Consider the following 24,562-nt stretch of genomic DNA (forward strand, 5'->3'; position numbering starts at 1 on the left):
TAGCATTTGAAATGTATATAAAGAAAATATCTAATAAAATTTTTTTTAAAAATGATAGATCAGTGTCTCTTGGGAAAGGGTACATGTTTTGGAGCCAGGCAGATCTGGGTTTTGTGATATTTGGCAGTATTATCTTTTGTATGGAGGGGGGGTCCTTCCCGTAATACCACAAAATTCACTACCAATAAATCACTGAGTCAGAGACTGCCCGAACTTCAGGGGAGGGCGTGGCTTCTGTCCACTTCCTGAGCCTTCTACCGGAACCGGCGCATGCCCCGGAAGCAGTCCTTGAGCTCTTTAGGCCGGTCTGGGTGAGAATCGGGGGACGGAAGCCATGCTGCTTTCCGCTGTCTCTTGTAAGTCGGTCTGAGGCGGCGGCAGGGCCTGCGGCGTGGAGCCGAGGCGGCGACCCGCAGGTCCCGAGGTGGAGCCCGGAGGGGTGGAGGGGTGGAGGACCTGGCGCGGCGGCTGCCACCCCGCGGCGCGCCTCCGGGTCTGGTGAGAAGGCGGCGGGAGCCCCGTCGCCCTCTGCAGGGGTGTCCGAAGAACGTCTACTGGCCGCTGTGGTGTTACCCCGCTGCCTGGCTCCTGGCTGACATCCTGGTTAGAGTTAGCATCTCAGGCGACTTTGCTGCAGTCTCTAAAGTTCAAACAAGAGATTTGTTGCAGTACACATATTTACACCATAGAAGGGTGGGGATAGAGCAGATACTACTTAAGAACGTTGTTAAGATGGCAGACAACTGTTGATTATACCAAAACAACAACAACAACAAAAAACATTCAAAATTGTGTGGGCCAGACTCACACCAGGAAAAAGTTATTTTAGTGTAAGTGGGGAATACTTTTAAAGTGTTTTTGGTTACAACTAATGTTGATAAGCACTTCGAGTAAAAAAAAAAATAACAACCTTATTTTTTTTTCTTTCTTCCAACCTTTACACACACAAGTTGCCAAGAGCAAGTCAAAGTAAGTAAAGGTTTTTGTTTTATTGGTCCAGTGTTTGGGTTTGATCTCCCAAGAGTTGATCTGGGGTTATTTATTTGGTTAATTATTTTGTTGATGTGAACACCTTGGGGGAAAAGTCCTTTGATGGCGCTATCATTGACAGTTGGATTCTGGGTTGCAGATACCTAAGCTGAGAATGCATCTGATATACCAAAACCACAGATCATGTTGCTTAGCAACTCTGCTTCCTCTTTCCTTCAGTGGCTGGTAGGAAGCCGAGGTACCCTGTTACTAACTGGGGAAGAGAGCACAGTGGGAAATCTGGCCTCTTGCAAAGCAGTGCATTTGCACTGAGGTAAACGGAGGGTGTAAGTTGAGGACTGTGTTGTCTCCCTTCTGCCCCAGGGAGTATTCACAGCCTTTGTGTAAAGGAACTTTGCTGCTTGTCTCACCTCAGAATCTATTAGTTCATTGCTTTGCTCCTAAAGCAAGCATCAGGCTGGTGATCTGTTTGGCTCTACCACCAGAGCCATTTGCCTGGAGTCTTCTGCAGGAATCTACAGATGAGCTCTGATTTGATGGAAACCTAGAGCCTGTTTCTAGAAGTCAGTCCAAGCACTAGAAAGATTGCAGAGCTAAGCGTTAGGCAGCTGGAACCGAGAGGCTAGACCTGTGCCTTGCCTATGTGCCAGTTCATCTGCTCCATAATTTCAGCCCTAGGAGGCACAGCCTTAGTTTTATGTTTCTTGTAGGGCTCCTCACAGAGTAAGTACCCCATAGAGACTTGTTGAATCGTTGTGACTGAATGGATAATTATGTTAATTACATAACCCTCTCTCCCCTCCAGTACTGGGGATTGAACTTAGGCCCATGCTGGGCACAAGCTTTCTCCCTGAATTCTGTTCAGCCTCATATTTGTTTTTCTAAGTTTTCAGACTCAATGAGTTGCTGAGTGTACTGGCTAGTTTTGTGTCAGCTTGACACAGGCTGGAGTTATCACAGAGAAAGGAGCTTCAGTTGAGGAAATGCCTCCATGGGATCCAGCTGTAAGGCATTTTCTCAATTAGTGATCAAGGGGGAAAGGCCCTTTGTGGGTGGGACCATCCCTGGGCTGGTAGTCTTGGCTTCTGTAAGAGAGCAGGCTGAGCAAGCCAGGGGAGGCAAGCCAGTAAAGAACATCCCTCCATGGCCTCTGCATCAGCTCCTGCTCCATGACCTGTTTGAGTTCCAGTCCTGACTTCCTTTGGTGATGAACAGCAGCATGGAAGTGTAAGCCGAATAAACCCTTTCCTCCCCAACTTGTTTCTTGGTCGTGATGTTTGTGCAGGAATAGAAACCCTGACTAAGACACTGAGGTTGGCCTTGAACTTGTGAACTTCCTGCTCCAGCCTCCTAAGTGGTTAGGATTATTGGCCTGTACCACCAGACCTAGCATCATTGTCTTTCTTGTTCCATCAACAAATACTGTAGTCTTCAGGGGCATCGTTTGAGGAGTAATGTGGCCCTTCTTGGCTTTATTTTGTTTTGAGACAGGATCTCAGTCTGTGGTCCAGGTTGATCCTCCTGTCTCAGCCTTCAGTCAGAGTGCTGAAATTATAGATGTGAGCCTCCATGCCCGATTGTGGTTTCAAGTGCTTCAGATGTGTAATGGCATGAGGAATGGCTTATGTGGGGAGGCAAAGATGACACACACATACGAGAAAGTAACAGCACAGGTAGTCAAAGGTCAGGGAGATAAATGATAAGTTTGCTGGTTTGGATGACTAAATGAGATACAAAGGTGTCCAGGGCCTGTGCGTCAGTGATGTAAACCGTGAGATCTCTTTACTTTGTCCCTTCTTGCTATCAGTCTTTTTGGAAGATCGGCTCTCCTTAGGCAGCCATCTTCAGGGTTGCCTTGCTGTATGTAGCTGGGACTACTGTCACCCTGTATATTCTCCCACCAGATGTCTGCTCCTCATGAGAGATGCCCTCAGAGGCCGATTCTCCGATTTGGCTTCCTCACTGCTGCTGTTTTGGCAAGGTTGTCACGGAGTCACTGTAGGTGACCTTGGGATTCAGAGCCGTTGAAATAGTTTAATGGGAAATGTAGACTGTCATGGCACGGATTCCTCTTAGGGCCACTATGACTCCATAGCAAAGTGTGCTGTGTGTTCTTGGCGGCCCACCTAATGTGTTTTGAGCTTGTGACAGTGCATTTTTTGATCTTAGAACTATCCTTGTGAAACTGGTGAGCCAAGCTGGGACAGGTTTCTCCTTCAACCACAAGAGAAGCCGACTCCGAGAGAAGCTGACCCTTCTGCACTATGATCCAATAGGTAAGGCTCAGAGAAGTGACATCACAGCAGCTCATGTTCTCGGGACCTTCTGTCTCCTTTTCAAATGAATGTCTCTGGGGATTCAAATGAATGTCTCAGGACATACACCAGGACACAGGAGCTTTGAGAGGGAGGGAAGATGTGACATCGTGGTAAGGAACTGCTATGAGCAAACCCATCGGGACACGGGGAGATGGACTTGAGCTGGGATAGTCAGACAGAGGCTCTAAGAAGGGTTTAGTTACATGACCGGAGGAATTCAGCTATCTAAAGAATAGGCAGTCGTCTTCGAAGGGGAGGGTGTGGCCTAACAGTGGCAAGTCACAGGGTTCAGGTATGAGTTAAACAAATAGAGAGCATGTGTTGGTACATTGGGATAGGACATTTGATTTTCTATCATGATATCTACCAAAAATGCCATAATAAATGGTAACTTTAAGTTTGTCTAGGAGACAGACATACTTGGGCTGATGAGATGGCTCGGTGGATTAAGGCCAGTGAATCTGGTGGCCTGAGTGCCATCATTGTGGCCTGCATAGTAGGAGAGAGTAATGGCCTACAGGTTGTTCTCTGACCCACACACATGTGCCTCTCCCGCATACACTCACAATAAGTAAATACAGCAAACTAAACAGAGACAGGTTCCAGAGGCTAGGTGTCTCCTCACAAACCCAGCCAATGTGGGTGGAGATCCACCCTTTCCTAAAATTTGTGGGCTCGGCAAAGTAAGCTGTCAGGTGTTTTACTTTAGAGTTCGGGGCTTTAGTTGTCTGCCCACTTTAGTTGCCTCCTCGTAAGAGAAAGGCTGACTTAGCATGAAGAGGCAAAAAAACCTCAAGCTCAGTTGTCAGCTTAAAATTGTTCAATTCCATTTTGTTATAGAAATAAAAGTCCCTGCTGTTTTCATGATATCCATATTTCTGGCCATTTATTACTGTAATAAAAAGGGAATTCTAGTCTTAGTCGTGAAGACTAGAACTCTAAATTTCAGGAAGATTCCTATATGGTGGAGAAATTACTGGAATGAAGAGGTTTGACACTGGATTGGTGTTCTCATTCCTTCTGATTTCCTTGTATTAACTGGTTAAAAAAAGTGCAGAGAATTATACTAATTCTAATATAGTAATATTTTACTGCTATTTCATTCAGCTTCTTTAGAGTTGACTTTTAGGAAGCCACCGATATTGATAAGTGTTTGTTAAATGAGCTGTGATAGTTTAAATATGCTGGAATTTCACCCTTAGCTTTTGAGAAGTTAGGATTACGGTTGTCATTCTCGTGACACTGGGAAAGAATGCACCATGAGCGTCTTAGATCACAAGTTCATATGTTGGCTTCCTGTACATAGCTAGGTTTTCTTTTTTTTTTTTGGTTTTTTGAGACAGGGTTTCTCTGTGTAGCCCTGGCTGATCCTGGAACTCACTCTGTACACCAGGCTGGCCTCGAACTCAGAAATCCACCTGCCTCTGCCTCCCGAGTGCTGGGATTAAAGGCGTGCGCCACTACGCCCGGCTAGCTAGGTTTTCTAATAAGAAATGTTGGTAGCAAATGTCTTTTTTGAAGAAGAGAATGTCCTGTGGTAGGGGATACCTGCTTCCTTCTGTTCTGTGAGATGCCCTATAGACTTGCCGTGAATGAAGATGTTTGCTTTAGGGCTGGCCTTGCTCAGGGTTCCAGAGAGTCTGGCCCATCCCCACCATTTTATTGCAGTGAGTAGCATTAGTTGGAGGATAATGTTAGTCTCTTAGGAAGCAAATCAGAGATGAAATACAGAAGGATCCTAGTCAGTTGAGTGTTTCACAGACTGCTCTGAGGCAACAACTGGCTGCGTCTGCAAGTAGTCTCCATTTTATCTGTGAGTGTTTGGCCTGCATGTCTGCATGTGCACCTCTGTGGCTTGTGTTGCTCCTGAGAAGCTATGGATGGTTGTAAACCACTGTGTGGCTGTGGGAAGTTGAGTCTGGGTCCCCTAAACAGGTACTCTTATTCCTTGAGGCATCTCTTCAGCCCCACCGCTCTTATACTTACTTTCCTCATAGAAAACTGATGCCAAGGAGGAAGGATTAAAGGCTGAGACATAAGAGTATTAAATCTTGTTTATCATAAAGAGAACGAAAACTTGTCAGTTTTAATTCTGTGGATCACTAAACAAGGCAATAGAGACTTTAATTGGAACAGAATAGATTTAGGTTAGCTGTAGGGAAAGAACTTGACAGATTCATTCTTCTATGAATTAAACAGCAAATATTTTGACTGAAAATTGCATTATGTTTAGTGTTGTGGATAGCAGTGTGTCACTTCAGCTCAGCTCACGTGAGTGCTCACTGTTTATCTGGCAACAGCTTTGAGGGAATGGTTGTCTTCACACCAGGAAAGAAACAGAGGAGGGGGCTCAGGACTGATGCATAGTGGAACCATACTCCTTCCTTCCCTCGGCTGGGTTTCGAACCCAGAAACATAAGCACCCTTTAATATTAATATTGAGCCGCATTCCTAACTCCTCAGAGTCAGTGTTACAACCCAGCTCTTCTGGCTATTTCTAGTACTTGGGGCCAATTTTATGTTCTTTTTTTTTTTTTGGTTTTTCTTTTTTTGTTTTTTGTTTTTGGTTTTTCGAGACAGGGTTTCTCTGTGTAGCCCTGGCTGTCCTGGCACTCACTTTGTAGACCAGGCTGGCCTCGAACTCAGAAANCCGCCTGCCTCTGTCTCCCAAGTGCTGGGATTAAAGACGTATGCCACCACGGCCCAGCCAATTTTATGTTCTTGATACTAGCTTTTTGTTCTTAATACATTTTAAATTGAACTCACCTTCCCTCCACCCTCCAGCTTGTCTCAGCTACTCTCCATTGAACCCCTCTGATGTCCTCTCCAAGCTGATAGCCTCTTTTCTTTGATTATTGTCATGTGTGTGGGTATATATGTGCATATCAGGGCTGACTGCCCTGCATTGGACAGTCAATAAGGGACTTACCCTGGGAGAGGCTAGCTCTCCCAGCAGTCATTAGCTGTGTGTAGCTCTTTGTCTAGAGTGAGAAAATCTTCATGAGATTTCCCCCTTCCGTGTTAGCGTGTCCACTGATACTTCTGTTCTTCGGTCTTGTTTCTAGGACAGAGTTTTCAGCAGACTTCTTGGTATTCTGGCTCTTACAATCATTCTGCCCCCTCTTCCTTGATGTTCCTTGAACCACAGATGTAGGAGCTGTGTTGTAGCTGTATCGGTTGGGACTGGGCTCCCATGATCTGTTGATGTCTGTATTGTGTCCAGTTGTGGTTTTCTGTGATGGTCTCCATTTGCTATAAGTGCAGCTTCTTTGATGAGGAATGGTAGCTACACTCGTCCAGGAAAAGTGGCTTGAGTACCTTCCTAATACTTGTTTAAAACTAGAACTGCGATATGGCTCTGTGGTTGAGTATTTGTTTTTATTTGTTTGTTTGTTTTTTGGGGGGGGCAGGGTTCAACACAGGGTTTCTCTGCGTAGCCCTGGCTGCCCAGGAACTCCCTCTGTAGACTAGGCTGGCCTTGAACTCAGAGATCCACCTGCCTCTGCCTCCCAAGTGCTGGGAGGAGACTATTTGTTTTATTTGTACGAAGTTCTAAGTCAATTCCTAGAACTGCCAACCTGCCCTGCCCACTCCCCAGACAAACAAACCAGATAAAAACCCTAAGATAGAACAGTCTGGATTCTCTGCTCTAGTCAGCATTCGGAGCTCCACTCTCTGCCTCTTAGCTATTTGTATGCACTTTGTTTTTCAGTACTGGGATCAAACCTGGTGCCTTGGCTCACAGAGGGCAGGTGCTGTCTGCCCACCGCTGTAGCCGGAGCTCTGCTTCAGTTTTAGTAAATCTCAATGTTGTTGTTCTTGAGGGACCACGCTTTGACTTCTACATGAAGTCTGACTTATTTTTCTCTTTTCTTTTTATTTTGCCTCAGGTCTCACTGTGTGTTCTTGGCTTGCTTGGGGCTCACAGAGACCCACCTGCCTTGGTCTCCCATGCCCAGCCAGTTTCTGTTTTTATTGGTGTGTGTGTGTGTGTGTGTGTGTGTGTGTGTGTGAGGGGGCTTGGGGTCAGAGTGTTACCATGTGGCCATGAATTTGAAATCCTCCTGCTTCTGCCTTCTGAGTGCTAGGATTACACACATTTACCACCACATTTGGTCTGATTTCTCAGTTCGTAAGAGCTTTATTGGATTTTCTCATACTCATCTTACAATTCACTGCTGTATGAAATCATGGTTTCCTTATAAATTCTGCAGTGCCTGTCACAGATCTGTATACTAAATTCTTAATTAAAGGGATTAATGCAGAGGATAGAAGTATTTTAATACATAAAGTCTTGTTCTGTTTGTTGTTGTGGTTTGGGATAGGGTCTCTCTCTGTATCACGATCTAGCCTGGAACTTGAGACGTAGACCAGTTTGGCCGAGGTCACGCCGAGGTCTACTTTCCTCTGCCTCCCAAGCACTGGGATTGAAGGTGTGTGCAGGCTGGCCAGCTTAAAGCCTTGCTCTAATAACCAGAGATTCTGGATGTGGTCATTCAATTACTCCTGATTGCCTCTTAGTGAATGAAAACATTCTCTCATGTCTTACATGATCCCAAGTATGTGAAAAATATCCCTTATATAATATATTTTATTAATTTAGTGGTACATTTCTCTGGAGTGGTTAATGGTTCTTAAATTCTCATGAATTCCACCTAGAGAATTTTTAAGAAATTGTTGAATTCCTGCTGCTGAACTGGAAGTAGGATGGAGGTGAGAAATGCAGAGTATTTAATGTTTTTTTCTTTGATTATTTATTAGTAAGGGTGAATTGGCTGTGCCTGGTGCTTGCAGATGATGTCAGATTCCCTGGAACTTGAGTTGTGGGTGCTGTGAACCAAACCTGGGTCTTTTTGAAAGGCAACCAGTGCTCTTAACTAGCCATCTTTTCAGCCCACAGCAGTATATTTTAAATAAGCTTCTTAGCTAATTAATTCTTAATCATGGCTTGGAAATTTAATGTGGGGTGTATCCATTTTCATTGTAGAAGAGAAAACAAAGCTGAAGTGTGTACAGTCAGGAGCTATGAGGTCACACAGTCCTTTGGCCTCCCGGCTTTCCTTTGGGTGTCTTGTTTTTGTGGCAAGGAAGAATCCAGTCATATATATATATATATATGACTGGATTCTATATATATATATAGAATATCTATCTATCTATCTATATATATATATATATAGAGAGAGAGAGAGAGAGACAGAGAGAGAGACAGAGAGAGAGAGAGTGTGTGTGTGTGTCTGTCTGTCTGTCTGTTGGCTGGAGGCTGATGGCAGATAATAGGGCACTCAGGGCTCTATGCTAGTCTCCTTTCGCAGCTGCCTGCTTCACTCTGTTGCCAAGGCAGTAGCTTTTTCAGTAAATCTGTAATACTGAAGTTTTCCTATGCTACCTCATTGTCAATGTGCACCATTCCTGTTGGGGTGTGAAGCCATCTCTAGACAGTGGAGGTTCTGTGGTTTGCTTCCCTTCTGACTGCCATTCCTCTGTGACTGTGCAGCTCTCGATGCTGCTCTGGAGCCCAGTGCCCAGCTGGTTCTTGTGCACCCATTATGAGATTGGATCCAAGTCAATGTTTGCCATGTTTGCCTCAGTAGCTCACACTGATAGGAGTAATGACTTTGTAGCATGTCAAGGATATTGCTGATTGGCTGGTGACCCCTCCCTTGGCTTCTTACCCATTTCTTTTTGTCTTCTCTGGCCTGTGAGATAGAGAGGCTGGGTTTGCAAATCCGCTCATCCTCACGTCAAACAGAAAAAATGACGGAAGAGGATAGAGGGCTCAGGGTATAATATATATTTTAATAAAAACAATGATGGTTCCTATTTTTCTCCTACAACCCCTTTTTCTTGCTTCACAGTGAACAAAAAAGTTCTCTTTGTGGAACAGAAAAAAATACGTTCCCTCTGAGTAGTGGATTGAAAATGAATTTGATTCATAAATGAGAAGATCGAGGGTGAGGCACCGTTCCGAACTCTGCAGTTTGCAATGAAGACGAGGAAATTGCAGCGTGGCCTCGGAGGATGTTGGCCAAGGGACAGAGCCGAAAAAGTCCTTCACAGAGACCACATATTTATCTCTCTGGATGCTTTATAGGCCTTAATAAAAAAATATCAAAATAGCCTATACTCTTGTCTCTTAGAGGTATTGTGTCTGTCATATGAAGTGTAAAAAACCAATCACCTAACTAAGAAATAACTATTGTTTTACCTAAAGAAAGCCATTTCCACAGTGAGGCTTGAGCAGGAGTGCCTCCCTCGGCTGCTCCCTGTGCTCCATAGGACAGTGCTGCAGACAGTGCTGAAGAATCTGCTTTCGTGGTGACAGGCTGGCAGGCAGCAGGAAGGAAAGAAAACATCGGCTTTGGTTTGTATGTGTGTGTGTCCTTAGGAACAGTGGTCCATATTCTTTTTTTTTTTTTTTTTTTTTAATTTTTTTTTATTTATTATATATAAATACACTGTCGCTGTCTTCAGACACACCAGAAGAGGGCATCAGATCTCACTACTGATGGTTGTGAGCCACCATGTGGTTTCTGGGATTTGAACTCAGGACCTCTGGAAGAGCAGTCAGTGCTCTTAACCACGGAGCCATCTCTCCAGCCCTGGTCCATATTCTTAAACAGCTCACCAGAGCCTTAAGTTCCGTATCTTTGGTTTGAGCTTTGAGAGAGACAAGCTCTCGTTGGGTAGTGTAGGCTGGAATGGACCTTGCTGTGCAGCCCAAACTGGTCACAAGCCCTTAGGACACAGAGGACCTGATTGTCCGTACCTGTCTTTTACGAGAGGAGCTGTAGTGTAGTCCACTACTTTGGGGGCATGGTGGCATTCCAGAGCTAATTCTGATAGCCCTCCTGTTCATTTATGACTGCTGGCTCCCCTTATCACCTTAATCAGGCTGTTTTCCACGATTTTTCAAATTTCCTCAGATTCCTCCTTTTTTTTTCCTCAGATTTTTGGCTAAAATGATGAGCTTTTTTAGAATTGCTAGTCCATATCCTACTTCCTTTAAAATACCTGAGAAAATATCGTGTCACCCCCAGCCACACAGAGCCAATGCTGTCCCAAAATAGCCCCTTCCCAAGGTCCAGTCTGTGATTTTGGAGGAAACCAACTCAATAGGAAACAGAATTAGATGTAAACAGGACAGCTTGCTGGCATTGGTTCTGGTCTACTGTGTGAGTACCAGGAATTGAATCAGGTCAGGTGGCCAGTGCCTCACCACTGAGCCATCTTGTTTTACTTTTCCTTTACTTTAGAGGGAGGCAGACTTTCATGTATTTATTCTAGGGTGTCTTAAATGTGCTATGTAGCCGAGGATGACCTTGAACTTCTGACCCTCCTGCCTCTGCCGCCTGAGTGCTGGGATTACAGGCATGGGCTGGGATCAAGCATGGGGTTTCACTCATACTAGGCAATCACTTTACCAATTGAGCTACATCTCCAGTCCCCAAAACAAGTTCAACAACACATGCTAAGGGTGAGTGTTGGCTCCTTAGAATGTGTTTGGCAGAGCTGAATGCTAGTCCCCTTTTCTTTCTTTCTTTTTTTTTTTTTTTTTTTTTTTTTTGAGACAGGGTTTCTCTGTATCACCCTGGCTGTCCTGGAACTCACTCTGTAGACCAGGCTGGCCTCGAACTCAGAAATCCGCCTGCCTCTGCCTCCTGAGTGCTGGGATTAAAGGCATGTGCCACCACGCCCAGCTAGTCCCTTTTTCTTTGGAACATTCTTTGCTCTGGCTGTAGGCACTGCTGTCCACCCCTGCTGTATAGTGTGCATTCAACACTAGACTTTGCTGCTCTCTAAACAGTAGAATCGAATTTCTGGTGGTTGGTTTTTTTTTTTTTTTTTTTTTTTTTGACTATGAAATAGCAAAGCATCACTAACTCAAAGAAGGCTTGATAACTTCATAAATGAACATATTTATAAAGGAAGGACATTTTCTAGTAATTGTGAGCTGAGTAGCCACACCCATGTGCATTTACTTTCCAGAGTGTATTTATTTGGGGGTTAGCAGTAGTCAAAATAGAGCAAGAGGGAGGCCTTTTTTGTATGGATAAGAGGACTGTGTTCCTGTGGCCTGTACACTGACTGCAGCGATGAAATTGGATCTCTTGAGCATTTCTTCCAAGGACAGATTTGGGTAGTAAGCCAGGTAGAAGGCCAGCGCTCCCACAAAACTGTCACCAGCACCCTGCAATGGAAGCACAATTATGAAGACAAGCATGTAGCCGAGCTGTGGCTCGGTGGTAGGGAACCTGCCTGGTCTTTGGAAGGCTTGAGGTTCAAGCTTTAGTACCCAAACCAAACCAATCCTTTTAATTTTATAATAGCTTCAGAGTTCCAGAAAAGGAGCAAAGACACTCCAGCCCAGCTTTGTTAACACCCAGATGTGGCACACTCGCCCAGACCGAGGACGTAACAGTATTAGCTGAGCTTGATACCTTACGTGGATCTTATTAGTTTCTGCTCAGTGTCCTCTTTCCTTCCATACCCACAGGTTATGACAGGAAAGTGTTTGATGACGGATTAGAGGTCAGCTACTTTGCAGACTGCCTTAGGATGGGGTCGCACAATATAACCCAGGCTAGCCCCAGTCTCTCCAGTTTGGGATTATGTAAAAAAAATATCTGTTTTTTCTTCTTGAACCCTTGCTCCTGGAATGATGACTCGGAGACTAATTATTATTGAATACTGAGGCCATAAACTTAGGCTCATTCCCTGACTAGCTTGTAACTTATTTAACCTATTCAAACCATTCTATGTCTATCACTTGGTTAACTAGCATGCCATCAGTCTTGGACTGCTTCGTTCTTCATGCCTCAGCCTCACAGTGTCTCCCTTGAATCTCTCCCTGTGTCTTTTCCTGCATTTTGTTTTATTACCTCACTATTTACCAGAATCCTCCCTCTTTCTGCAAGTGTTCCATCTATTTCCTGCCTCAGCTCACTGGCCATACATGCTTTTTTTTTTTTTTTTTTTTTTTTTTTTTTTTTTTTGATATGTGATGCTTATGAGAGATTCTCTCCACAGGATTACAGGCATGTACCACCATGCCGAGCTATGGGATTTGTCTCTAAACTGTCACATCAAAGCAAGGATGTGTGTTCTGAGTTTCCTTGGCCATGTGGGTGAGTGGTTTCTGCCAGATTTTCTTCAGTCATTTTCCTCTTTTCATATTGTACTCTATAAGCCAATCAACAAGGATCTAATCTTTTATCCTTTCCCACCAAGCAGGGGTTTGTGTAGCTCAGTCTGGCTTCAAAGGCTAAGTAGCCAGGGGTGACCCAGAACTCCCAATCCTCTGCTTCTACCTCCCCTGTGGGGTTGCAGGCATGTATCACCATATCAGGTTTATGTGGTAGTGCCAGGACCTGAACCTATGAGCTCCATCCCTAGCCAGACACTGTTCGTAAGTGGCTGGAGTTCTGAGCTTATGCTTTAGATCCTGGACACAGAGCAGAGAGAATTGACATAGATTGGAGTTCTCCATACAAAATTTGTCCTCTCCCTCCATTTATTTAATCATTTGTATCACTATGAACTCATTTTTTGGGCTATTATCTAATAGTTTATTCATTGTTCATTGATCCCAGCTTTGGCAATTGGGTTCTTTCCAACTGCCTCCTGTGTGTGGTCTCTTACACTAGCTCCATCATTTTTGCTTGCTTGCTTTCTGGGACAAGATGCCCCAGGCACATTTTGTATATTCCCTCTCTATCCCTAAAATTAGTCATGTTTCCATTAATAGTGGATGCAAAGAGTAGTGAGAGCCATTTAGATATGGTGAAGAACTTTAGTCCCTGGATTTAATCAGTAGACAGAGGCAGGAACTACAGTCTCATGGCCAGCCTGGTCTACATAGTGACTTCAAGGCCAGCCAGGACTCCATAGTAAGAGCTGTCTGTGTCCCAGGGCATTTGTGCAGAATGCCTGTGGACTAAGTATTAAACGGTGGGCCAGAGTTTGTAAATGGTCTGGGGGTTGATGAGTGATAGTCTCCCTATGCAGCCCACAGCTGATCTGGAGTTTTGCTGCCCAGTCTAGGCTGGCTTAGACTCGTGATTCTCCTGTCTCGGCCTCCTGAGTCTTCACTCAGTTTATAGGCATGTAAAAGACTTAAGGAATTTTAAAAGCCTCCCTTTGTGAATTTGCAGTTGTGACAATATTTGCCTCTGAATGATTTCTCTCTCTTTAAAACGTTTTGTGGCTTTCCACTGCATCATTGTGGAATGAATCCAGAGAAGCTCCTGCCTGCATTGGTGGATACTCTAGCGCACTGTGGCCAGGCACCTGAAAGTGGAGGGGGACTGGGAGGGACACTTGTCTGTGAAAGTGGCTGCAGGAAAGCTGAGACTCAAGATATTAGCAGCACCACTGGTTATGGGACCATGCATAGCAGGACATGGCTGCTTTATTTGTTTTTTTAACCAAGAACCTTGCCTGAGGCAGTCCCCACCCCCTGGTTAAACACTGCAGAGAGGTCTGATCACCTCCACCTTCCCTGGTGACTCCTTGTTTGTAGATGATTCCAGAACCCACATCTAAGCTGGGCATGGTGGTGTGCATTTGCAGTTCTAGTGCTAGAGAGATGGAGACAGGCAGACCCTGGTTCGTGCTGGCCAGTTGGCCTACCTTACTTGGTGAGCGTCAGACTATAACAAAGCCTATCTCAGAAATCAAGGCAGGGGATAACTCAGTAGGTGAGCGAGCTTGCTGTGAAAGCCCAAGGCCCTGGGTTGAAATTCACCTAAAAGTTGGGCATGGCTGCACATTAGGGCAGAGACAGGCAGGTCCTGGGCACTTGCTGGGTAACCAGGCTGCCTGGCTCAAGCTGCATGCTTCCAGTTCAGTGAGAGGGCCTGTCTCAAGGGAAGAAGAAAAGGGAGATGGGAAACAACAGGAAGACACCTACTGTCCCTGGTCTCTGCATGTGCATGCATGGACATATGTTCTTGCACATATAAGCACATGTCACATATACACATCTTCCACATAAACACAGTTCCTGGGGATTGACCTCTTGCCTTTACATACATGCACACACACACACACACACACAATGTGTGTACTCAGTTGATAATGAACCAACTTCCAGTTGCTATGGCTTTGACCTCACCAGAAGTGAGATGTAGGGCTATTTCAAAGCAGGTGGCAGCTGGGCCATGGAGCCCCAACCCTTGAAAGCCATACTACACCCAAGGATGGAAATGCATAAAGGGCAGAGATATGATTCTCCTTCGTATAGAGTAGAATGGTGGGGAAGTCCAGGTGTGACAGCCTTGCTCTGCAGTAGGAGGCTTCAAAGCTGGATACTTTACATACAACACATACTCGGACTTCATTTCCCCTTTACTTTGACCTTCCCCAACAGAACAAGACAAAACAAACAAGGAACTGAACCTCAGATAGTAAGGCATTACTAGTAAACTCGAGAGCACCCCGGGAAATCAGTGCATTATGTCACCTCTCTGTGGGCAGGAAGGAAGGGTAGAAGGGAACATCTCAGAGTTGAAACAAATCTCTATTTTCTTTAGTATCTGAGGAACTCTGTGCTTTCCTTAGGACCCTGAATACACCATGCTGTGCATTTTAGGCAGAGGCCTATAGTCAGGACAACTTGTAAACTCTTTGGGGTCTACACTTGTGCCTGCTCTGTCTCTTGCCTGCCCTGCCTGACCAGTCTTGATGTTGACCTAATCGTTCCAGCTCCATCCTGTTCTCTCCTAAGCATCTCTTCCGAGGTGGCTGGCTGGCCCTGAGTGAGGCCCCGAGTGTGGCGCATGTGACTTTCTTTTGTGTGAGGTCAGGTTGCCACGGCTCAGAGTTACTTGAGATTCTCATTGTTGGCTCTATTTATACCACAAGGCTTTCAAGTGCCAATAAATTACTTGGCTGTTGATTCACATTTTTAGTATAACTATTTTTATACATTGGTATGATTTTTTTTTTTAATGGAAGTGCTTTAAAAGTGGAAGCTGTATTCTCTCAGTGATTTTCCTGTAAGTAAAGTACTTTCCAATCAATCATTCTTGGTATAATGGAATACATCTCATTGATAGAACTTGATGGCTTTAACCTTTTATTGAACATTATTTTTATGCCAAAAGGGGTGATGGCATAACTTACCCTCCTTCCGACAGTCACCCACGTGGCTAGTACTCATTGCCTTCTCAGAACATTTCCCTCCTGAGGGCCAGCTGCTTACCCACAGTACACGTGGCATTCTGCACTCCCTGCTTTCCCAAGGCTCCCCAAGTTCCTGTGTTCTGAGACATTCTGTGTGGAGGCAGCTCTTGTGTCAGGATGTGAAGGACAGTAAAAATGTCCAGTGCTATATAATGAGGTTCCTGTGTGTGTGTGTGTGTGGGGGGGGTGGCAGTGTTTTATTTGTTTGTTTTAATGACTGAAGTGGGAGGTCTGAGCCCACTGTGGACGCTGCCACTGTGAACAAGCCATGAAAAGAGAGCCAGGAATCAACACTCCGTCATTGCCTCTACTTCAACTCCTGCCTCTAGGTTCCTGTATCAAGTTCCTCCATGCTGGGCTGTAACCTGTGAGCCAAATAAAAATGCTCTCCTCCCTAGGATGCTTTAGGTCGTCGTGGTTATCAATCACTTCAGCAGAGCAGCACACAAGGACGCGGTGGTGTGGGGGGTGGGGGTGGGGGTGGGGGTGGGGGGGAAGGTGGGTTTTGAAGGCTAGTGGTGTAGGCAGTGCACTGGCAAAGCTGCTTGGATGGCCTCAAGGCCAGGACCTGAGAGGGGAGAATTTTGACAATTTTGACAGACAGGGCCAAGCTGGATTGGGGGGAGGGGGGGCTCTGCTGCTAGGCCTGAGGCAGTGTTGCTCTGTGGAGGCTGCTCTCTTGTTTCCTTCCTTCCTTTCAGACCACCTTCTCTGGCCAACACCCTACTTTCCACTCCCTCCTCTGCTCCCTGCCTTCCTGGGGCTCTTGTCTAAGATCATGGTTCTGTGCCATCACTGAACTGACCCAGTTCAGACCCAGTCTCTGAGGGCTGTCTGATGAAGGTGGGAGCTGGGAAGGAAATGCTTTAAAATGGTAGACTACTACCCCAGCACAGCACCCTCACTTGAGCCACGTGCTGGCTGGCCGCAGTAGCTGGTTTTCTTTTCTTCCCTCATTGTCAGGCTCTTCTGGGCCTCCTGGATGTTACTTCTTGGATGTTCACCAGGATCCCTGGAGGAAGGCACAGTTCAAACTGTGCTCCATGTTGTGCAACTTGCATTGCACCCGAGTGCCTGTGAGTGAGTGAGTCACACAAAGCCAAGAGGCCATGCAGTGAGGCATCTTGTGATTTTCACAGTGTCTTGGAGGTCTGCAGCAACCCTGTGCCGTCCCCAGCTTTAACCTGAGGACACTGATTCTCCTTGGTTCAAGGCATGTCAACAACTCTCTGATATTTAAAGAAAAGGCAGCGCTTACAGGCACAGTTTTCAGCGAGGTCATCTGTGTGGGACTCCAGTGACATAGCATGTTGCACAGGACTGCCACCTCTTTATGACCTCCATTGTGCTAGGGTGTGAATGACCACTTGCATGTAATTCTGCACTACAGTGGCTCAAGTTTGCTGTTGAAACCTTACAGGTAAGGTAGACATTGCTTAGTCTTCTCTAGGGAAGGGTTTTAGGAAGTACAGGTGGAGAGGCTTTTTTGACTGCCTTGTGGGAAGCGCTGTGTCAAGGATGAACATGAAGGCCATGAATCTCTCCCTGTGCCCTGCATGCGATACCGTGTTGGTTACTTTTGCATCACTGTGACTAAAGAACTGAGTAAAAGAGGAGGAGAGGGTTGTTTTCCTCATTATTCCAGGCCTGGGGCAGGGGTTCGTATGGCAAGAAAAGCACTTCATGGTAGGAGTGTGTGGCAGATACCCCCACACATCAGTGGACTAGGAGGACCAGAGCTGGCTTGAATATAGCCTTCAAAGGCCTGTGCCTAGCAACTCACCTGCTGGCCTGGCTGTATGTCCTCCAGGTCCTCTGTGCCACCCCCTAGGGGACAAGCACTCAGAATGTGAGTGTGAGGGGACCAATTGGATTCAAATCACAGCAGGTACCATTTCCTCTATGCTTGCCACAGGAGCAGAGAGTTTGAACTAGATTGCCTCAGGCAGGTGTGGGGGAAGAAGGGGACAACAGAGGAATTGATGTTTTCAGGGAATAAAGGCTGAGAAGGACAATCAGAGACTCTTTACTGCTGAGGGAGGAACAACAACCAGGAGGGTCTCAAGAGGAAGGAGAAAATGCAGGAAACTGAGGAAGATAAGAACGATGGAGAAGATGGGAGAAAACTGGCCATGGCCAGAGCAGGCCTGGGGGTTTCAAGCAGGTATTGTCGTCCTGGGAGTGAGAGGCTGAAGTGTAACAGAGATCAGAAGTCACCAGAGCTGAGGCTACCTGGAAACTATGGGAGGGAGGGAGGGAGGGAGGGAGGGAACGTGAGCAAGAGCACATGCTGTTCTAAGAATGCCTCATTTTACAGGAGGGGGGTACCAGCAATGAAACAGGCTTATAAGAGTCCTAGTTTGTCAAATTCCAGATGATAGAAAATGGGTGAGTTGGAAGGAATGACAGATACTAAATGTGGTTGGGAAAATCCCCAAGGTAAAACACTTGCTGGGCAGCGCCGGGTGATCTTGCGAGAGTGATGTCAGCCCTGAGGCTTCATCTGTTAGGAATCTGAACCCACATGGCATGATTCAGAGGCCAAACTGCCGGAGCCACCCGAACAGAGCCCCCACATTCCTCCTGGATGTCTTCACACATTCCATCTGACAAGTAGATACCACTTGCTTTTCTTTTCAAGGCCTCTCCCTCCATAGAGCTATTCAGAGCCCACACTGCAGGCTGAATTCCTTAGTCTGCTTGTGGTTTCAGAAATGGCTGAAACATGATGACACACCATTTCTTTTTCAAGGATTTGATTAGGGGCTCAGAAGAGGGCAGATGTAAATTGTCAGGGTCCCCACTACCTTCTACATGGTGCTGGGGGCCAGGTTTGCTCTAGAGCACTCGGGTCAGCCCTGCTCTCTGCACTTGGTTCGGAATGGAATTGCCTTCCAGGGATCATTTTAGGGAGATGCCTCAGTTGCTCTAGGCTGGCCTGGCAGTCAGGCCTACCCTCCTCTGGCACTGATGTCTAAGCATAGACTTCTGCCTCCTCCCCCTGTCCAGGAGCTAAGGCATGAGAACCTGATTGGGTTTAGGCATCCCAAACTTCAGGGACACCATGCAGAAGGACCTTTTAATCTCTCTTCAGTCTCTTTGTTTTCTCAGTCATCTTTTAGGGATGGTGAGTGGGTTGCCTTCTCACTTGTATTGAAGCCTCTCTGCCATTTGAAAAACTCACAACTGAGGTGTTTTCTCAAGTGGAACCATGCACAAATGGGGTGGGGTCAGACAGATCTGACTAATGTATTGGTTGTGTGATCTCTGGCAGGTTGTTCAGCTTTTCTGCATCTATTTACCTGTATGATGGGACTGTTGTAGCTACTAATTCAGACACTGTCAGGGGGTCCAGGAGAGCCTGGCAGAATGGGTGTTCAACACAGCAGGGCAGACTACATGGTATCATATCAGAGGCCATTTCTTTTACATGTAGTAGAAACTCATGACCTAGATGAGTGGGGTCAGACAAGGTTCCAGGAACAGAAGGGGTCACCATCATAGGGACTCCATCTATTGAGTGTTAGAGCAAGGTTGATTTTCTGTTCCCAGCTCAGAGGAGAAGAGTCAGAGGGCTTGGAAGGGGTAGAAACTAGTATCCCAGAGCCCCTGATTATGCAGGCCAGGATGTAAAGAGCTCCAGCAGTGGCCATCAGAATTTCTCCAGATCTTTGACCTTCACTCCTCTGTGGGCTAGGTGAGGTTCTCGATGAACCCTTTAGTGAGTTCATGAGATTCAAGTAACGGGAGTAGAGTCGACAGTCCTGGGGTCAGTGCAGAATTGGGGAAGCCAGGCAAGGCTCAGACATTCCTAGGGGACAAGGAACAGAGGCTTTAGGAAGAGTCAAAGCCAAGAGAGGTGGGGCTGGAGATCGGCTCAGAAAGGGGGCTTCCCATGGCAATGACCGACATCCTGGACCTCCACTGCACTATAGCTTGGTAGAACACTCTGCTCTCCATGGCTGAGCAGATGCTGTCACTGCCAGGGAGAGGTGGAGCAGAGCTCCAAAGGTGACTGAGCAAGCCTGGGCTAAGATTCTCCTAGCAGCCCTGGAATCTGAGGTCAGAGCTCATCTTGGTGATCAGAGCCATCAGGCTTCAGGGTTCCCTTCCCCATGTGACGGGTCAGCTCTAGCTGCTGGGGTGAGCAGGGAAACTCAGCTGAGGACTTTTCTTTCATACAGGGTATGGGTTCCCAAGTGGTTGGTGTGTCTTTAAAGAGGGACAGGAAGTCTAAATGTGCAGATGAGTATATTTGCTGGCTCAATATTTCACGCGGAAAAGAAGGGTGAGGAGGAAAACGTTTACAAGGTTCTTTGGGGCAGGGGGTGACAAGAGTACATCTGAGAAATACTGAGGGGGAGGCCTCATGCTCTGAAGGGCAAGTGGGCTGGACAGGGTCTTTGACGTGTGGGTTACCCTAAAGACAAACACTATTGCAAGGCATAGTGGGTAACTGTTGGTGGTTCCCTGCTGTCTTTCCATTGAGCCAGACGTTCTAACATGGTTACCAGTAAATACTGGGAAGTCTCAAAGCCTCAGAAGAAGGAATTCAGGAGCAGATGGGGACGAGGAAGACTGATACTATTTCCCAGGCACAACAGTGCAAAGGCTCCACCTGGGTAGGCATGGCACAGTGAGCTCTCTGGTAGACTGAGCCTGAGATAGGCTGTTTGTGCAAGAGCTCAGTTCACAGCTCCCACCGGAAGGGATCCCTCTCCTGTTATCAGCTCATGTTTATCTCAGGGGGATGAGATCACGTCCTTCCCCAACCTCAAATGTTCCGCCTTCCCAAACCAGATCAGTTTATGAACATCATGACAGCCAGCCAGAACCCAGATTTCTTCTCTGTAAGCTGTAGCTGATCTCCACTCTAAATAATCTGCAGGGAACATGACAATTTATTATATCACAGATGTCCATGTCCTTGCCCCTTTGTGATAAATGTTAATGATTAGGCTGAGATAATCGACCTTAAAAATACTCTCATTTTATGGCCAAATGTAAAATATAGTCCAAATGATCAGAAGTTCACATTAATCAAGAACTGAGACTTATTCCTTGGTTTCTATAATCAGCTAGTCATTTGATGCATGTGTGTGTGTGTGTCTGTGTGTGTATGTGTGTGTGTCTGTGTGTGTGTGTGTATGTATGTGTGTGTCTGTATGTGTGTGTATGTGTGTGTCTGTGTGTGTGTGTCTGTGTGTGTATGTGTGTGTGTGTGTGTGTGTGTGTTGGCAGTGATGGAACCCAGGACCTCTACCACTAACCTATAACCTTCTCCTACAGAAAAATACAACAAATAAACAAACAACCTCTCCCCAGATCCTGACTCTGGGATATAATTCATACACCACACTGTTCACACGCTTAAGGAGTACAACTGGCATGGCCAAGCAACCAATAACATAGTCTAATTTTAGACGTTTTCATCCCCCTTAAAGAAACTTCATCTAGTCACTGCCCTCTGGTCTCATCTACTTTCTGTCTCTACAGACTTGCTGAATATATACACAGTTTAGAGTAGAATAATCTCATAGTTTAATTCTATAATTAACTGATGATTTGTTACTTCATAGTGAGGCATAGTTTTGGTGTAGTTCCTATGAAAGTGAGGCTGCTTTTGATCCAGTGGGAACTAGTTACAAAAACTTCATTCCTAAAAAAACGCTGCAGAAAAGGTTGTTTTCTTCTTCCTCAGAGATTTTTACCAAAAGCCCGTGATGTTTCCAGATTAAACTAGAAACGTGCCAGAGTCTGCTGTGAGACTTGCTATGGTGAAGCTGTGGGGAAGGCCGCCATGCTCTTCAGCATTAACATGGTCAGTCTTCCTTTCTGTAGCCTTGGGCAGCTTGAGGGATCTCGATGGCCTGTGCTGCTTAAGGGGTGCTGTAAGACAAATGTTCAGCTTCCTTCGGAAAAGTCAAGACTCCAGTGCACAGGTCTGAGATGGAGGCCTTAGGTGTGGACCGAACTGGGCATGAAAGCTTTGGTTTCCACATGACACTGCCCACCCTGAGGACTAGAACAGAACATCCCTGGGAAGCCATCAAACCCAGCATGTCCGAACAAGGGTGGAGTCCCTCATATTGGGGTGAGCCACTAATCAGGAAATGGTTTGCCTTAATGCCAGATCAACTTGGTAAGGCTGAAAGGCAGAGCCTGAAACACACCCAGCCCAGCAGGGCATTGGCTGGACAAGAAAGTGAGTTGGGGCAGGGAAATGATCAACACAGGCCCTTCTGCCTGTCCCAGACACAGTGCTCACTCACTCATAGCCCCAATCCTGGCTGCAAAGTGAAGAAGACCCCTGCGCTCTTGTCTGCCTACTGGATGTGTTTACAGATGTGATTCAAATGAGTCTCATTACAATCCCGAGGCAGGCTGGCTTCCGGTTTCCAGCTAGCTCAGAGACAGGTGAGGAGGCAGCTTGGATGTCTTTGGTTGAGGTTCAGTACCTCCAAAGGCTTTGGCCTTTGCCCATAAATATTTTGGAAGTGTTTTTGGAATTCCTTCAGAATATATGGTGTCCCTTTGGGTATCTTCAGTGGAAGCAAATGTACGTCTTCTAAGCTTGTAGTTTTCAATCTTGACTTTAGAATAGCCTGGAGGGCTGGATAAACTGGAGATCGCTGTGCTCCGACCTCAAACCTTCCGATCCTTTAAACCTTAGGTGGGGCTTGGGATTTGCATTCCTAATGAGTTCCCAGGTGGTACTGATGCTGTGGGCTGAGACACTCTCCAAAGGAATTTACTTCTGGAAACAGTGAATCATTTAAAAACCAAGTCTAGTCATTTAGGTCTAGGATCACACTGTGGAATTCCACCATTTGGTAAAAAACAATGGCAGGAAACAGGATCGAGAACTCCATACGGGTCTCTTTTGATTTGTTTTTACTTTTTTTCAGATAGAGGGGGCTAGCCTTGAATTCACTGTGACTTTCTTGCCTCTGCTTCCTGACCACCAGATGTGCTGTTGCACCAGGCTGGTTTGAGGAAAACTGTGACTTTTCCTCACTGGCCTTTAGGAAAGGGAGGCTCTGCCAGACAAGCTGAAGAGTCGGGAGAACGCGAACAGTTTGCCCGGCTTCCCACTGCGAAATGTTCATTGTCAACCTTTATTTTTTTTTTTTTTTTCAGCTTCGGATAAAGAGAGCACAGAAAGGCCACGTTGTTAGATGGTGTCAGGGAAGAGGGAAGAGGGAAGCTGAGCAGGCAGGGGGCCGTTCTCTGCTGCTAACATGAGGGGTGTAGATTAGAAGACAGAGGGAAAAGTCTGAGTTTTGCTATTGTGATCAGAACAGGTGAAAAGGTCAAATTTTAGATGCCAGAGACAAACATGTAACGTTTCACCTAGAGAAGAATCCCAGTAGGAGAAAAAAGAAAAAGAAAAAAGAAGAAGAGAGAAAAAAGCCCACAACATATGACATTAGTGCTTGGCAGAGAGAAAGTCAATGCTTTGTGTCACAGCAGGGGAGGGGAGGCGGAGGAATGCCTAAATATTGGCTCTGCTTTAATTTCCATTCTACATTACATTAAACTCTCCCTGTACTCCTCTCTAATTTACAGTGAGTGCTGACACAGATCGGTGTGCCTCTTCTTTGACATCAGTATTTCTCTTGAATTATGTATTTCTATCTGGAACAGGGTTTCTGGGGCTGAGGCTGGCTTTCATTTAGATGGGTGAGAAGGATGAATGGGAGGTCAAGTGTAAAATCAAAGGGAGCTGATGCTCCAGGGTTCTCAGGTCCAAAAAGGCCGAGGTGAGACTAAAGGGGACACTGGCTTCCCTGTTTTCACTACATTGATTAAACTTCAACTACTGTGCAGCAAAAAGCTCTAGATTCCTTGCTTGCTGGTGCCCTGCCTTTATTTGTAAGATAACAGGTGATAATAACAACCGTATCACTAGGATTTTATTTAAAGTTGAGTCACAGCCAAGAGAAGCCCCTGCTGGACACACTGTTCTTAGAGCTCTCAGATTTCCCCGTGTACAGGGCTTTGGTGTTCAGGTTGGCTGCCCTCTGATTGGTGACACATGGCTCCTGGATTGACAGAGGTCATTTGCTGGCTCCCCATGGGCCTGTCCATGTATTGGGGTTCTCTTTCAGCCTCACCAGTCAGCGATGGCCTCTTTCTGGCCAGTCACACCAATTCTGGAACATCTTGATGGGGTGGTCTGAAGTAACACTTGCATCCAAAAGATCTCGTATAAAATGCAGACTTACCCAATAACGTACACAGCTGACAACTCTGTACCCCTTCGTGCCCTTCATCCTACCTCCAGTCCAAGCTGGAGCCCATCCCGTAAGCCATGTTCAGCAATCTCTGAGAACCCTTCTCTAGCTTCACTTTCTACCTGAAACTCACTCTGTGCTGGGGGTAGAAATTTGGGGAAAGCTTGTTGTCTGCAGTCTAGGAAGCCATGGAGAAAAATGGCTTATGGAGACTGAAAATAGGCTAAGACCTCTATTTGCCCAAAAATGTCTGTGGTAAATGAATTCATTCTATAATTCAGAAAGGAGGAAAGGAATCCTGAGTGCAAGCTAAAAGTGGAAGAAGAAAGGCCCTATTCTTCTTGCTCTGTTAATATGCTTTGTGCTTAAACAACTTTACATATCTGCAAATAAATGGCACTTAAAACCAAAGTGTCTGATAGTGACTCATTGGGCTAGAAAGACTGGCCTTGCCTTCTGTGGTCAGCAGTCTTTCTTCCTGTGACTCCAGCATTCTAAACAGAAACCAGTTACTCCAATATGACTTGGTATCCTACAGGCTTTGCTGAGACAGTCTCTGCCCAGCGTTCCTCTCCACCAGCTGCTTTCTTCTGGTGGTGAGGGGTGTTTGAAATATTATCATTGTTCTCTGAGAACTGCTAAACATATGGAGCCATTGGATTAGCACACAGCAAAGGCATCTGATAGCCTGAGCAGCGGCCGCAGGTCGCACCTCTGCTCATGCACAGGACTTAGAGTAATTAGTCATTGCACAATGTTGTATTCATGGCCTTTCTGCGCCTGAGCTGTTAGGCCACAAACTCTGCAGCAGTTGCTGTTAGGAGAGGGTTT

The 24,562-nt window shown here is 46.0% G+C and overlaps 2 protein-coding genes across 4 annotated transcripts in view; one reads left to right on the plus strand and one right to left on the minus strand.

Annotated features, from left to right (window-relative positions):
• Positions 1-265: 265 nt before the first annotated feature.
• Mrpl33 (mitochondrial ribosomal protein L33) lies at positions 266-9,434 on the plus strand. The gene is made up of 4 exons (XM_021162864.2): positions 266-356; positions 951-969; positions 3,160-3,266; positions 9,167-9,434. Exons 1-4 carry the CDS (start codon positions 335-337, stop codon positions 9,214-9,216), a joined length of 198 nt encoding a protein of 65 aa, XP_021018523.1. The 5' UTR covers positions 266-334; the 3' UTR covers positions 9,217-9,434.
• A 1,832-nt stretch (positions 9,435-11,266) lies between these two features.
• Positions 11,267-24,562, minus strand: part of Rbks (ribokinase) — an 81,194-nt gene continuing 67,898 nt past the window's right edge. The window contains exon 7 of one of the 3 annotated variants that reach the window (XM_029477549.1): positions 11,267-11,499. In XM_029477549.1, coding sequence (XP_029333409.1) covers positions 11,326-11,499 — 174 coding nt within the window. In that variant the 3' untranslated portion in view covers positions 11,267-11,325. Of the gene's footprint in view, positions 11,500-18,859; positions 19,306-24,562 lie in introns of those variants that run through there. The other 2 variants (XM_021162862.2, XM_029477544.1) reach the window with 2 other exon arrangements.

Source organism: Mus caroli, chromosome 5, assembly GCF_900094665.2.
Source record: "Mus caroli chromosome 5, CAROLI_EIJ_v1.1, whole genome shotgun sequence".
Lineage (NCBI taxonomy): Eukaryota > Metazoa > Chordata > Mammalia > Rodentia > Muridae > Mus > Mus caroli.

Bases quoted from the DNA above. Each gene is read 5' to 3' on its own strand.
- Mrpl33 (XM_021162864.2), top strand. From the start codon at position 335: ATGCTGCTTTCCGCTGTCTCTT. The intron at 3,267-9,166 runs GTAAGGCTCAGA...CTTGCTTCACAG, and splicing joins TCTGCACTATGATCCAATAG to TGAACAAAAAAGTTCTCTTT.